This window comes from Trichechus manatus, unplaced genomic scaffold, assembly GCF_000243295.1.
Source record: "Trichechus manatus latirostris isolate Lorelei unplaced genomic scaffold, TriManLat1.0 scaffold00031, whole genome shotgun sequence".
NCBI classification, from domain to species: Eukaryota; Metazoa; Chordata; class Mammalia; order Sirenia; family Trichechidae; genus Trichechus; species Trichechus manatus.
The window spans coordinates 15,363,788-15,378,275 of record NW_004443967.1 but is presented as its reverse complement, the minus strand read 5'-3'; the positions used below and the strand labels follow the sequence as shown (position 1 = coordinate 15,378,275).

The window sequence follows — 14,488 nt, the reverse complement described above, 5'->3', positions numbered from 1 at the left end:
CTGGACTGACTCTCAAGGCAGTGGTCTACACAGAGATGATGCCCCCCTGGACTGACTCTCAAGGCAGAGCACCACTGAACATCCTGATCACCCACGGAAAAGACAAAGAATACACCCACGCTTTTGTGCTGTCAGTGGACGCCGCATGTATGCTTTCTCCGGGTAAGGTGCTGGAAGGAACTTCTACAAGCAATGGAATTTTACTTACCTTGTTTTCTTTTTAGTTGAAGAGAGCAGTTTGACAGACTGAAGGAGAAGGAATGACAAGCGAGATTCAAAGATGCTGAGGAGCTTTGTCACTTCTTCCTGATCAAGACCGCGAGACGACTCGGCAGCTGGGGGAGGTCCATCACTTTCAGGCTAAAAAACCCAGCAAGTATTTCACCTCAGCTTCTTGGGAATTACAGTCTCATACTAAAGGGTCACTAATCCAGTAACTTTTTAACCAAAACCAGCCAAACAAAAACCAAATGTGAGATCATCCTGATAGATTAGAACACACGCTGAGAAAGTCTCACTCCTGGTAGGTCCTTGTGTGCAATCAATTAACCCTGAATGACTGTCTCCTAACTTCCCACCGTGAGATGTCACGGGAGCAACGTGGAGACAGGTTTAGCAGACGTTTAACACTCGCTCAAACCAGGGCTAGGAGAGTAAGAGGCTGGAGCGCCCTGGAGACGGGGAGAAACGTCCAGCAATAGCAGATGGCAGCGCGAGCGCTGGACAGGACACCTGGCAAACCAGAACGGCCTTCCCGAGGGGCCTGCTCACGGCCGCTCACCTGTCAGCACTGCTCCCAGGACGGTTAGTGGATGTGATAAAAGAGGGCAGAGATGATATACCCTCAGTGCCCTACTAATGGTTTGTGGACTTTTTTTTTTAAAAAAAGGTCAAGGCATACTGAAAAATCTTTTTTTAAAAATATAAACGATACATTTGCAAATTAGAGTTTAATAATTCCACCAAGCAAATCTACCACATTACTGTTAACACTTCAATGTATTTCTATGCAGAGCGTGTGTGTGTGTATGTATACACACACGGTATGCCCACGATGTACATTCAACATTTAGCTAAGATACATAAAAATCAAAGATATGTATTTTCTTCATTTACCTGGTCAAATTCCTCCATAAGCTCCTTTCTGATGAGCTGGAATGCATGCTTAGTTCTCACCATTATATCAAGGGCCCCAGACAGTGTTTTTAATTTTCCAACATTGCTATTCTGACCTAAAGCATTGAACACAAAAAGGACAATTCTTTTAAATATAACTCTAGAAACCCATCCAATGTCAATGGACTAATGAAAATTCTTGTTTTCAAAGAAACAAGAGGTAGCTCATGAGAATCCCAACAAATCTTCTAGATCTAACTTCTGTTTAGAAACTTCCCCCCAGAGAACAGTACTAAGTCCAGGCAGAACAGGAAGTAATACCTGCTTCCTGACCTCCCCATTTGGTTCTGTCAGGCTGAGAGCAGTATATTCAGAATAGGGGTCAGTATCTGAGGCGTTATGGGAAAGGGGGCCAGCAGAGGTGTCTGTGGTTAGAAGGCCACCCACTATTGACCAATTATGTGACGATGGTCAAGCTGCTTAGTGTCAGCTGTCCTACCTGTTAAGCCAGTGTATTACCTAACTGTTCAAAGGCAGGTCAAACCAGATGATCGGGTTTCATTTTATTCCGGGATCTTCTGAGTAACTTTTCGACAGCTATCAGGTACTACAAAGCACCTCTGCTCCTGCTCTCCTGGAGCCTACGTCCCACTGTACATGGAAGTCAGCACCAGAGGATCACCTCTGCCCTCGGCTCCTGGGAGGTGACCACTAAGCCCTCATGTGTAAATGGGCCGGGTGATGACCACCACTCCTTTACCACTGCTTCTCCGCGCCTAAGCTTTTCATTCTGATTTCAATCTTGTCTAAGCTGACCTATCAACATTTTTTTGCAAATAAGGGTCAAGGGGTATATTTCAATATTTTCAGTCACTGAACATAATCTAATGCATTTCTCTTAAGTTTTAAAAAGCACTTCAAAAAGGGCAGAGACTCTAAAACGTCTCTTTTCCTGGTCCCTAACCAATGTCATTAACTACAAGCAAATTAAAAAGAAAAAAATATTGCTTACATCCAAGAGCGATGCAGAGCTCCGCCTCACTCCAGACAAGCCAACACTAAGCCAATGCAGACAAATCTGAGAAACACACAAGTCAGACTTACTGGTCATCTGAAATTCTGCAAACGCTACTCTTTCTAGCTGTACTCTAAGGAGTTCACACGGAGCGTCCTTCAGGAGCTGGAAAAGCTTTACAGCTTTGCTGTAATGAAGATCCGCCAGCACTCGGTGCTGCTTCCTCAGATGCTCGTCACCAACCTAGAACCAAAGACAAAGACACAAATCTTAAGACTCGGGTCTCACAGTAACTACCTGACCGAGTCGTCTGACTGCATCACTCAATGCTTTTCAGTGTTCTCTTCTAGAAGGCTTAGAGTTTTAGCTCCAACATTTAGGTCTGCGATCCATCCTGAGTTAATTTGTGTACGTGCTGTGAGGCAGAAATCCAACTCTAGGTTTCGCGTGTGGGCAGCCAGCTATCCCAGCACCATCTGCTGACAAGATTGTTCTTTCCCCTAGTAAGCTGTCTTGGCGCCTTGAACTTGCTTTTGCCCTGAGCATCTTAGGCCATGGGGGCAAACCTGAACTTTGGTTGGGGGGCCTCATGTGGCAAGAAGAAAAAGAGCCAAGGGCCAGCTCAGAGTGGAAAGAATCTTCTCCAGATCAGGCTGGACCCCAAAGGACAGTCCTCTCAGGAGATGGGCCACCCAGAAGTAAAGCCACGTCTACGGGACTGAAGAATAAGTTGGCTTGGTACTGAGTTAAGAAAGGGGAAAACAAAGAAGCAAGCAAACGAAAACCATTCCTAAGAAACTGTAAGCACAAGACTCCTGGCAGAATCCGAGCAGCCTCTGTGAACGTGGCACTTCATCCTAGGCCTTAGTTATTCTGAGAAACATCTGCACTTGAACACCAGGATTCATACACAAGACAGTTCACAGGAGATTATTTGTAACAGCCACACTGAAACCACCCAAAAGCCCATTGATCACGGAATGGATGAACTATGATACATTCATTTAATGAATACTGTTCAGCTGAGAAAACGAACAGCTACCGGCACCAACGTGCATGCCTCTCAAAAACATCCTGCTAAGTGAAAGGCAGTGAGCCACAGAAGCACACAGTGTGATCCCTTTCACAAAGATCACGACAGGTAAAACGTAAACACACTGCTGAAGTGGCAGAAGACAAAACAGGTAGCTCATCCATACCCACGGCTGTCGAGCTGATTCCGACTCATAGCAACCCTGTAGGACAAAGCAGAACTGCCCCACAGGGTTTCCAAGACTGTAATCTTTACGGAAGCAGACTGCTGCATCTTTCTCCCGTGGAGATGCTGGTGGGTTTGAACCGCTGACCTTTTGGTTAGCTGCATGCTTAGCCACTGTACCACCAAGGCTCCTCCAAAACAGGTATGGGCATGATTAACAGAAAATCTGGGATACTGTGGGTGGGTACAGAGGGAGATACAGCCGGGGAGGGGCACACAGGAGGTTTCTGAAGTGCCCTCCCATCCTTAACCGTGTACATAGGTGTTTGAGTTGTTATTCTTTAAAGTGTACACATACTTCACGTATATTTTCTATGTGTTTTTATAGGCATGCTCTACTTCACAATAAAAATTGCTTTCAGATGGGAGCTAGGCACTACACTCCAAATTTTTCCAAGGTAGCTAATTAAAGTAGATGGCATTTTTTCCTTACCATTGGCATAAATGATATGCCAGCCACTTTTTACACCTCTGGACCTCAGAGGTAAGGTGTTATTCCAGTTCTAATGCATTTAGTGTCAAAGTGGGTCCCTTTTGAAAAGCATGAAGCTCAGCAGACTGGAATTGGAGCCTCACTGTTGAGTAGGATGAGCATTCTATTAGATGATGCTTCCTGGAGGTGTTAGTCTTGTAAACTTTTGCCTTTTTCCCTTTATTTCTGTCAGATAAGCCTTGCAAGCATAACTATGGCTTTCCTGTGTGATAGTTAAGGAGCCCTGATGGGTCTGTTTTGGTTTTTCTGTGTTACATTTGGAAAACCAGAGCTTCCCCATGTAACCTAATGGAAAAGCGCCTGCAGTAAATTATCTACTTAGTCCTAAGTAGCACGCTGTCACGCCACAGATCGGTGGTGCCCAAGTGCCACTCGCCTCACTGGAGGATTGCATGGTCAGATCATATTTCTCAAAATCCACATTATCAACCAAATATAAACACACTCAATTAGTAAGCATGCATTCCAATACTGAAAACACATATCATCCAAAAAAAAAAAAATTAATGAGGAAAAATGTGGTAGCGAAAGGGTTAAAACCTATACTGATATGTAAGAAAAGCACCCAGCAGGTGGAAATTGACTTGGCCCAGAATTCACACTGGAATGCCCATACCTGGTTCCGTAGACAGCTGTGGTACATTGAAGCCAGCCTGTGATGGATGGTCGCAGCCCGGTACTGACAGAGAGGCTGCCGAGCAGACACCGAGTCCACGTCACAGTACTTCAGGGACTTCATCATTGCCTCGCTGACTTCTTTTTCAATCTGTTTGGTTTTTTGAGGAGGGAAAGAAAAAAAGGTCCATAATCTTAACTGTAACCCCACTGCCGTCACGTCAACTCCGACTCGTAGCGACCCTATAGGATAGAGTAAACTGCCCCAGAGGGTTTCCAAGGAGCGCCTGGTGGATTCGAACTGCTGACCTTTTGGTAACAGCCTGAGTTCTTTACCACTGCACCACTTGGGCTCCATAATCTTAACTATAAGAGCTTTTTAAAACGTTTTAATACTACTTCCAAAGAAGAGCTGCTAACAGATGCTCAGCATGTTAAACAGATGAAGAAACACAGCAGAAGCCCTACTGTAGAACAACAGACACCAGTACCTGCTCCTGAGCTTTTCTAGACAGCGGAGCGTAATCCTGCTGCAGAGTTGCCATCGTAAAATAAGTAGTGGACAATTCCCAATTCACCGAATCCCACACGGTGGGGTGCATTTCTCGGGCACCCAGTGACCGGAGAGCTTTCAAATAGTAATCAACAGCCTGCAAGGGAGAAAAAAGCATGTATTTCTGACTAAGTTTGCCAATATTGCATTAAAACAAAACATACTTCATAAAAACCCAGGTATAATTTGGGAGAATTTAGAAAATGACAATATTATGAGAAAAGGAAGAAAGCAAAGCAATGAAAATATTTTAATGACAAAAGTCATTTAAGATGGATGGACCTCCCCAGCCCCCACCCCAACTCCTGTCTCAAGTCTCTGAGCAGCCAGTCCAGGCAAGGCTTCCCGAGAGGGCTGGTGCTTAACGACACACATTTCCCTTTGTTGTTTTCTTTCTAAATGAAAAGTACAGTTTCTGTAACTAGTAAACTAGAAAATAATAATTTGAGAAGTCTATGGATAACTAATTTGCCAGATTTTACTATTTAATTAAAAAAGCAAGGAGAAGAAATGAATCTCCCTGCCCCTGCCGCTCTCATCCTTAAAAACACTGTCATTGTATTTAACTAATAGAACAAACAAACCCATTACAGCTCATTCCATCACCCAGCAATCATTTCTACAATGCTGGTGTGTATTTAGCCACTCTTTTTCCTATGTATATATAAACTTAAAAAAGAAAAAAACAAAAACACAGTCAGTGGTTTTGTTCTTGTTTTTTTTTTTTACATTTACTATGCCAGGAAAGGATCCCTGGTTGTGCAGTCGTTAAGCGCTTGACCGCTCACCAAAAGGTTGGTGGTTCGAACCTACCAGCTGCTCCGTGGGAGAAAGATGCGGCAGTCTGCTTCTGTACAGATTACAGCCTAGGAAACCCTATGGGGCAATTCTACTCCGTCCTACAGGGTCATTATTAGTTGGACTCAACGGCAGTGGATTATGCCAAGAACACTTTTCACCAGTGTCTTTTATATAGCTTCAAACTACTCATCAAATAAAGTGTCCTGCTTTCTTGCACCCTCTCCAACACTGGCTGTTACCATTTGGCAAAAAAAAAATTTGGCAATTTGATCAATAAAACTCAAGTTTTAAATTTCATATCAATTATTCCTACATATATATTAGTCCTTAACTTGGTTTACACGTGTGAATTTTCTGTTCAGGTTATTTGCCTATTATTCTAGTGGACCAGTTCATTTTCAATGATTAACTGTTCTTTATATACTAAGAGCGTATTAACCTCTGATCTCTCAGGCACATAACAAATATTTTCCCTAAATTGTGGGACTGCAGTTTGCTTTTCAATAATGTTTTCTGATGTGCATTTAAAACACTTTTTTTTTATTTTTTTTTATAACACAGTTGAAGTTATCCATCTTTTACACTGCGACTTCTGCTTATGGAGTCATGCTGGGGACTTTCCTTTCCCAGCCCATCAGATGAACCCCTTCCTCTATTTCCTTCTGGGGCTTTAGTTTCCCTTCCCCCACGCCCGCCTTTAACACACTCGATAGGAACTTCGCTTACGCCAACACGACTTCAGAAATAATCATCTGTTCCCGCTAATTCAATTCCTACTGAGTTTAGGCCAGCTTCTCAGAGTTCTAATGATCTGCCTACTCCTGTGCCAACACCACAGTCTTAATTATTTTAGTTTTACAGTAATTTGAGAGGAGCAATGGCAAAGTTAAATGACAATTACATGTGTTACCTTATTATAGTACAAGCCTTCTTCCGGTGAAAATTCCCGTTTAAATTCATCCCCAGCCCCACAGTGCGCCTGCGCACAAATTCGCATAAGCCTTCCCGTGTTGCACAATAAAAGGGCGGTGTTTGTAGCATCGTCGATGGACTCAAAGTTGTGAATTCCCTTTTCAAAACAAGAAAAGCTTTTTTTCCACAAATGTTGCTCTGCAGCAGACACACTCTTGCTCACTTTGCAAAATCACAAAGAAAGAAGGAAAGAAAACAATCCTGTAAGCACATGTCAGCATGAAACCTACCGATCTCTCCGGGCAAGAGTAGGGGACAGATGTGGAGGCCTGCCGGGGAGCGGAGGCCTGCCGGGGAGTGGAAGCCTGTCCAGGATCACCGGCAGCACGCTGCTCTGACCCATTCGCATGCGGTCCCCCTCCATGTAAACTGACTGACATTAAAGTGAGCAAATGAAAACATCGGCACAAAGGACTATTCTGTAAAGATTAAAAAGATGGGCTCCCCGTGGCAACTGAAGAGGTGACGATTTGTGTTTTATCTAATTCTCGTAGGTTTCTGACCACCACTTCTCATCCTCCTTCACTGACTCTCCCTCCTTCAGACACCCCTGAAATGCAGGTTCTCCCACTAGCCATGAACTCTTCGGGGGGCAAAGTTTGCATCCCCAGCTGGCACAGTTCATGGAGCAGTAGGCACTCAAATATCTGCTGGATTTACCTGTTGTCCTCAGTCCTATCTCAGCCCTTTTCCTTTCTGTCGCTGTGTTCAGCCTTTACATTTCATCCATTCTCCTGGGTTCACCTATCACCTTTACGTAAAAGGTTCCCAACCTGTGTCTACCTAGCCCCAGTAATTTTACGCACACGTTTCTAACTGACTACTAAATTAGACTTTTTCACAGATATCCTACAGGTATCTCAAACGCAACACATGGCCCCAAATGAATCCATCACCCCCGGCCTGGATCACCAAGACCACTTGCTACTCCTGTAAACATCCACTGGACTGCACACCTCTGGCTCCTCCCTCTGCTGCCCACCAGCCTGGAAAGCCCTCCTCCCCTCCCATTTGCTGCTGAAGTTCTACATATCACACTGCCCTGCTCAAACCACACCTTCTTTCCAAGAGCCTCCGAGACCCCACCCCACGATAACGCCCTTCCCTGCTCTTCACTGCACTGCACTTGTACTTTACCGTGGCATTTGTCAGAGATACGTATTCATCTCTGGCTTCCAAACGAGACAGAAGACCACGTCTAGGCCGACCACATGCCCCACTGGCTTTTGAACCAATTCAGACGCAGTGAAATATACGTGGGGATGCAGGACACTGAACTGACAGGTTCCAAGGGAAAATACGTTTCTCCAAACTCTACTGTTTGAGAATTTAACAATCAAAAATACACAGCACCCCTTTATGACATAAAATCAAATGTTACGGCTCTGTGCTCAAATCACTATAAAATCAGCATTATTCTCATTGATTAGGTAATTCAGGGGGAATCCAAATAAGGGGGAATCCAAAGAGGTACTCACCTACTCTCTCGCTCTGTAATGCAGCAGCCTGATTCATATAAAACACACCGATTTCATTTCTAATGTTGCCCATTCTCTTCAACACCTGCACGTAGTGTTCTGGATTCTGGCTTTTTAAGTCACTAAACTGTAAGATTTCATTAGCAGCCTCGTAACATTTACAACTAACTGAAAGTTGACTTTCTAAGTCTGTAGATAAATCGGTCGCCCAGGCAAATCCTTAAAAGGAAATAAGAAACATCAGTGTGAGTAACGTGTACCCTTCCTTATTCCTCAGTATCTAAGCAGACCTGGTATTTTTAAGACTAAACAAGAAAATCCCAGAAAACGTAATGTAATGCAAACATACTGCATTTAATGAATACAACTAAGTTTCACTGTAAAGATTCTAAATATTTGCCACAAACAAGAAAATATAATGTAGTGTAAACATACTAAGATTCAATGAATACAACTAACTTTTTAATTTTTACAGTAAACGTCTATTTATAAAATACTACATTTTCTTGGGGCCTTAATGTTTGATTAAAAGAAACATATTCTTCCCTATAAACATGAAACAATTCCCATCACCAAGACCCTACAAGGCAGACTTGTTTACTGGTACAGACCTAAAGCTGCCCGCTCATACAAGGGAAAGTCTTCTTTTCATGGATGGAAATAAACATTCTTTGAAATAAAGCTCTCACGGCTCCCAGAGGCTAGTTATGTACACTATAATTTGCCAACGTAAGTTTTAGTCACTGAAGCCCAACCAAAAACCAAACCCACTGCCGTCGAGTCAATTTCGACTCATAGTGACCTTATAGGACAGAGTAGAACTGCCCCACAGGGTTTCCAGGGAGCGCCTGGTGGCTTCAAACTGCCAGTCTTTTGGTTAGCAGCCGTAGCTCTGCTGAGTAAACCCTGGAAGACTTACTGCAGCCGCCATCTAGTGGTGACTGGAGTCAACTCAGGCACAGGGCCCGATCCAAGGGGAAAAGGCAGCACTCCCGCTGAGGACGCTAAATACGCAGGAGACCGTCACTATCACAAAGACGGATTTTAAGTGCAGTTAACCTGATGGAAGTGGTAAAAACACCCCGAGGATTTATCTGCTGTATTCATTAAAATAAAATGACCAACTGAGACAAACAGAGGGGGAGAAGGAGAAGAAAGGGGCCAAAAAATTAGGAAGTAATACATTTCCCCCTGCAATGTACTCCTCTAGCTGTTAATTGTCTAAAACTTCTTAGGGGTGGATATCAAATGGCACAAACAATTCAAGAGCACAGTGAAACAATCCCATAACCCCTTCAGACTGACGTCACACCCCGCTTACTACCCTAACTACAGCACGCTGATGTCACTGCACTGAGCTGAGACCGACGGTCTGGTTAAGTCACCCCACTTCCCAGCCTTAGAATCTGACAGCTCCAAGACAGAGGGGTGCAATCAGTAAGCGCTGTGAACTAATTTTAAAAACACAATGATCTCTTTATCCTAGCCCCGGGAATCATTCAGAAGGTAACTCCTTCACTTTCACCAAGTGTTCTTCCTTCCAAAGGAAAACCCGTGGCGTGGCTGGCTGGCTAAAAGGGCCACCTAGGGAAACCTCATGTAAAGAAGAGTGCAACAAGTCAACCCGGCTGTCTTCAGAGCTTATTTTATAGTCAGTTCTAACTGCAATGATAAAATATTTCAAAACCGTTTTATACACAAATACACAGGATCACGTTCCATTTTAAAATTAAGAAAGGAATGAAATAAAACCGAGCAAATATCCAAACACTAAGATTTCTGCCACTTTTCTGGATCTGTTCAGACAAACACGCGCTGGACTGAATAATCCTAACGGGAATAAACGGAGGCGCCCCACTAGCCCACCTTGACAACTGGACTCTCTGTGAAGACTGTGCAGTATCTCCTGGTCTTCTTTTGTTTGGTAATTAAACTCTTCCAGGTGCGCGGCTCTGTTGTTTGCATTCTGGGCCAGCATTAGTTGGATATCACCACAGAGCGTCAAATATTGAGACAGAAACAGCAGCACTTCAGACAGCATATTGGTGCAGAGGCAGCAGTAAGTATCTATGTGGAAAGGGTGGGAAGGAGGGAAAACAAAACACCAGTGCTTTAAAAACGAATGAACACAGTAAATATTAAGAAAACGTGTTACCAGCTGGAAGCTTTGCACCACTGTGTCTACTCTAAACTTATGTTGGATAACATGGATGGCTTCAAATACTTCAAGATGAAGAAATATTAAACCACTCAGAGAAGAAAATAAAATGCTAGGTAACATACTCAAGATTGGAAAAAGCCGTCTTGAAATAAAATTTCACAACAGAAACAGAACTAAAATCTCACTGTTCAGATAGCTTTTCTGTTCTCCCCTCCCAGTGCCGACTACATACTCGATGACGGTGGCTTACCGTGGCTCTGCAAAGCCAACTTAATGTACCGCAGCGCTCGCCCGTATTTCTGAAGACTCATAGCCGCGTCAGACAAAACGTAGTAGGCCTTGGAGGACTTGAGGATCAGCTGCAGCTTCATCTTATGTTGCCAAGAGCCCGGGATCATCCCCGACTGGCTGGAGTAGTTACCCTTCTGAAGGGAGCCCACTATGACACGGGGGAAAAGGAGCACATTTTATTTGCATGTAAGTCTTGCTACAAAAACTACGTTCTTTTTCTTAATAAAAACGCTCCATCGTCAGGCATGACTGTCACAACACACCTGGTAACTGCTGCGCTTTACTACTGCAAGGCAACAGAGTGAAGGGGCAGGTGTGCCAACGGGCTCTCGTGGGGAATTTCTGAAGGCGGGCTTCACTGCCGTCGTCAACCCCTTCCTTCTCTCTCAGGGTCACTGACAGAGCCACACTCATGACTGACACCGTCTCCTTTCTCCGGTCTACGTGCCTACCTGTCCACAAGCGCACCCTCCTAAAGCACAGCTCTAGTCACAACACCTGTTCTCAAACACTGACACGGCTTCTCACCACTGAGCAGACCCCGTCGAAGCATCTGAGCCCGCTTCCCAAGCTGCAGCCTTTCACTGCTTCCTACTGCTCCATCCAAACTACACGTCAGTCTAAGTGAAGCCACTACTTGTTCCCTATCTCCTATCTGCACTGTCCCCAATCTCAGGAATACTCTACTCACAGACCAGCCCATCACTACCTTCTCTTCATTCAACAAACGATCACTTTTGTGCCAGGCACTAGAAACAGTGCCATGAAGTTACATGGCCTCTATCCTTGGAGACGGAAGAGACTAGAGGTGAAGCTGGGCTGATAACATAAACCACAACAGAATACACTCAGTGTAATCACAGAGGTAACAACAGCACACTGTGGGAGCATGCCCTCACCCCCCAGTTATAAGATTCCTCATTTTCTGACCAGCTAGAACACATGGACTTTGCAGCAATGAAGGAGCTGCAGTCTCTGTTACGGTTTTGCTGGTGCTACTATGATACGTAAACTCCTTAGGAGTGAGGAAACAAGCTTTCTAATTAATAAACATTTAGTTTTCTGTGTGGGGGGCACCCTGAGAAAACTAAAGAGGAGGAAGATGAAGTCCTTGCTCACAACTGTGTGTGTGTGACCTTTAACACACGTAACTATGACACGGGCAGGCTTCAGCAAGTGCTCACAGCTCAAAATGGTGGGCAATCGAGTAATTCTGACAAGTTTTGAACCTGAGCAGGATTTTCAACAGGGGAGGTGGGGAGGGAAGAAGAGACAGACAAGGTACCAGAGAAAAAAAAAAGAGTACCACGAAAAAGGCAGAGAGATGTCACAAGTCCCGGTGTGGTTCTTCTCACGCCCCGTGGGCTCGAGCACCCGGGAAGCGCTATGTGAAGGCTGGGAAATCAATCTCTCTACCCACCCCAACTACTTCTGTTTATGAAAAAGATAAAAAAGGTCCAGAGAGCACTTGGTATTATTTCAAACACAGAGGCTTACAAAATGTTTTTTTAAACAACTGAAATCGATTTGAAGGGGGTAGCGGGGAGGGAATAAGGTTGGAAAAACAAATACAACTTAGAATTAAATAAACAAGGAATTCAAGACTTTTACTTCAAAGTCCACATGTTCTTCACGAAGTGATGTTCCAGAAGAACAAACTGCATGATTCATAAATGGCATCCCAAGTATGTCCCTGCCCTCTCAGGTGACAGCGGCTAACAAGCATCTATGGAGTTTACTGTGTCTACTGTTACAAGCAGTTCACATATATTACCTCACTTAGTCCTTATAACAACTCTTAAAAGTAGGTACTATTACTGCCTCCAATTTGAGAGACAGAAAACAAGGCTCACAAAGGGGGAACAACTTGGCCTGAGCAAAGACAAGGATCAAAGCTGGGCAGTCTGGCTCCTGAGTCCACGGTCTGAAACACTCCCCAGCTCTTACCGCAGCAGCGGCCCCCTCAGAGAACCCTACCAGGCTGGAGGAGGTCCTCACAGTGGGTAACCGGGACAGTCAGGGTTCTTACGTTTCTGTTAGAAATCTCTATAAAGGATTGCGATTATCCTGCTCTGTTTTATATTTGAAATGAAGGGATATTTTCCCCTACTTCTCATTCACATGACATTCTTTTTCTAAACTCCTTTCAATGAGTGCCTTAATTGATATGTCTGTTGTTGATAGTACCCGTATATTATTCTATTGAAAGGCACATCAACTCAACTCACTTTTGTCCAGAAACAAGGCCATCTGCTTCTCCAGGCCCTCAGGACCCCCCCGGCTGGATTCATCTTCGTATTTTAGTGGAATCGGGGTGTTGGGGTCTGCTGCGGGAAGGTCGCTTTCTTTTTTGATGCTGTTATCCACAGATTTCAAACCCTTAAAAAAGGAAACACACTTACCAAAGTTCAGCTGAGGACTAAGTAGAAGGCAGTATCCCAGCTATACACCGAATAAATCGAGGAATCCTTAGATTTTGAAAACAAACTTTAAAAACAAAGTTTGATCTTAAAGGTTTGGGAAAAACTAATTAGCTTTCCATTTTAAATTTAAAGAAAAAATATATCACAGCAGAACAGCATCCAGAATAACATTCAGACACTGCCAAGTGAGTGCTATTTGCACATCAAGTCCAAATTTTAGTGAGGAAGCGAAGACTGAAATTGAACTCACCTCCAGAACGTAGCTGAGAACCAGCCTACAGCGCTCTTCTGTGTCATGGCAAACCGGAAACGCACAGCTCGGCTTCAGAAACAAACACAGAAAATGATCAGTACGCCACCAACGCAACAAATCCCCCAGGTCTCACTTGCTGGTTGACTACCACAGCTCAACATTTGGGCAGCCATGAGCCGGGCATGACTTGACAAGGAACAGGTTTTGGTTTTTGGTATAAATCAGTAATTTAGAAATCTGCTTGTGCATTCAGCTTAGTGAAGTATCTGATATCAAGGTAAAGGTACTGTCTGTGTTGCAGATTAAACTGTTATAAACATCATCAACACAAATCTTGTTCAGCAAAAAGATCTTCTAACATATGCTGCTTTAAGTATTTAAACTTTACAAAATAACTCTGTTATGACAAAGAGCGAGACCGTGAGTAATAAGTAACCTTTTGGATAAGTGCGTACCTGATCTATTAGGTAGGGTCAACTCCTAATGACCACTGATACTTGATAATACACAGTTAACAAGATCATCAGTTTAGCTGTTGATAAGCATCAGCAATGGTCTCACTGTATAATTTATACGTACTTAGGGGCAGAACCAGTAACAGCACCCACCCACTAAGAGACTGTTAGGTGTAAGGGTCTCCGCCCAGCAGCTCATTTCACTGGATCCTGTCAGGTTACACTTCTACTCTTACTTTACAGAAGAGAAGTGGGCAGATGCTAAGCAGTCCGTCTGAGGACACAGGGAGCAGATGCGGAAGCTGGGACTCTGCAGCCCCTGCCGCCTGCCAGTGCTTCAGAAGGTCCCCTAACGCCGAGCAGATGACGTCAAATGAAGCCGTGTTGATGTGGAAGGCTACAACTGCACCAGCGCTCCGGATTCCGATAAAGGGGCCGCTGCCAACACACCTCCACACCTGGAATTACCACCCAGCAGTGCTACAAGGCCAGGGTCCTGGGATATAAGACAGTTTCCCAAATACACGTGACTTTCGTCATCCAAGCACTACAAGGCCAGGGTCCTGGGATATAATGCAGTTTCCCAAATACACGTGACTTTCGT

General features: G+C 44.2%; 1 protein-coding gene across 3 annotated transcripts in view; it reads right to left on the bottom strand.

The window, feature by feature from the left end:
- The window catches only part of EDRF1 (erythroid differentiation regulatory factor 1), a 41,307-nt gene that overhangs the window by 8,431 nt on the left and 18,388 nt on the right, over window positions 1-14,488 (bottom strand). For all 3 annotated transcript variants that reach the window (XR_002823812.1, XM_004374975.2, XM_023730052.1), the window contains exons 14-24: window positions 13,427-13,498; window positions 12,982-13,132; window positions 10,713-10,901; window positions 10,168-10,368; window positions 8,302-8,520; window positions 6,762-6,985; window positions 4,989-5,147; window positions 4,499-4,648; window positions 2,221-2,374; window positions 1,117-1,232; window positions 209-360 (exon numbers count right to left, since the gene is read on the bottom strand). Coding sequence is in view for 2 of the 3 variants with exons in the window: in XM_004374975.2 (XP_004375032.1) it covers window positions 209-360; window positions 1,117-1,232; window positions 2,221-2,374; window positions 4,499-4,648; window positions 4,989-5,147; window positions 6,762-6,985; window positions 8,302-8,520; window positions 10,168-10,368; window positions 10,713-10,901; window positions 12,982-13,132; window positions 13,427-13,498 (1,787 nt within the window). In the remaining variant the exon portion in view is untranslated. The remainder of the gene's footprint in view (window positions 1-208; window positions 361-1,116; window positions 1,233-2,220; window positions 2,375-4,498; window positions 4,649-4,988; window positions 5,148-6,761; window positions 6,986-8,301; window positions 8,521-10,167; window positions 10,369-10,712; window positions 10,902-12,981; window positions 13,133-13,426; window positions 13,499-14,488) is intronic.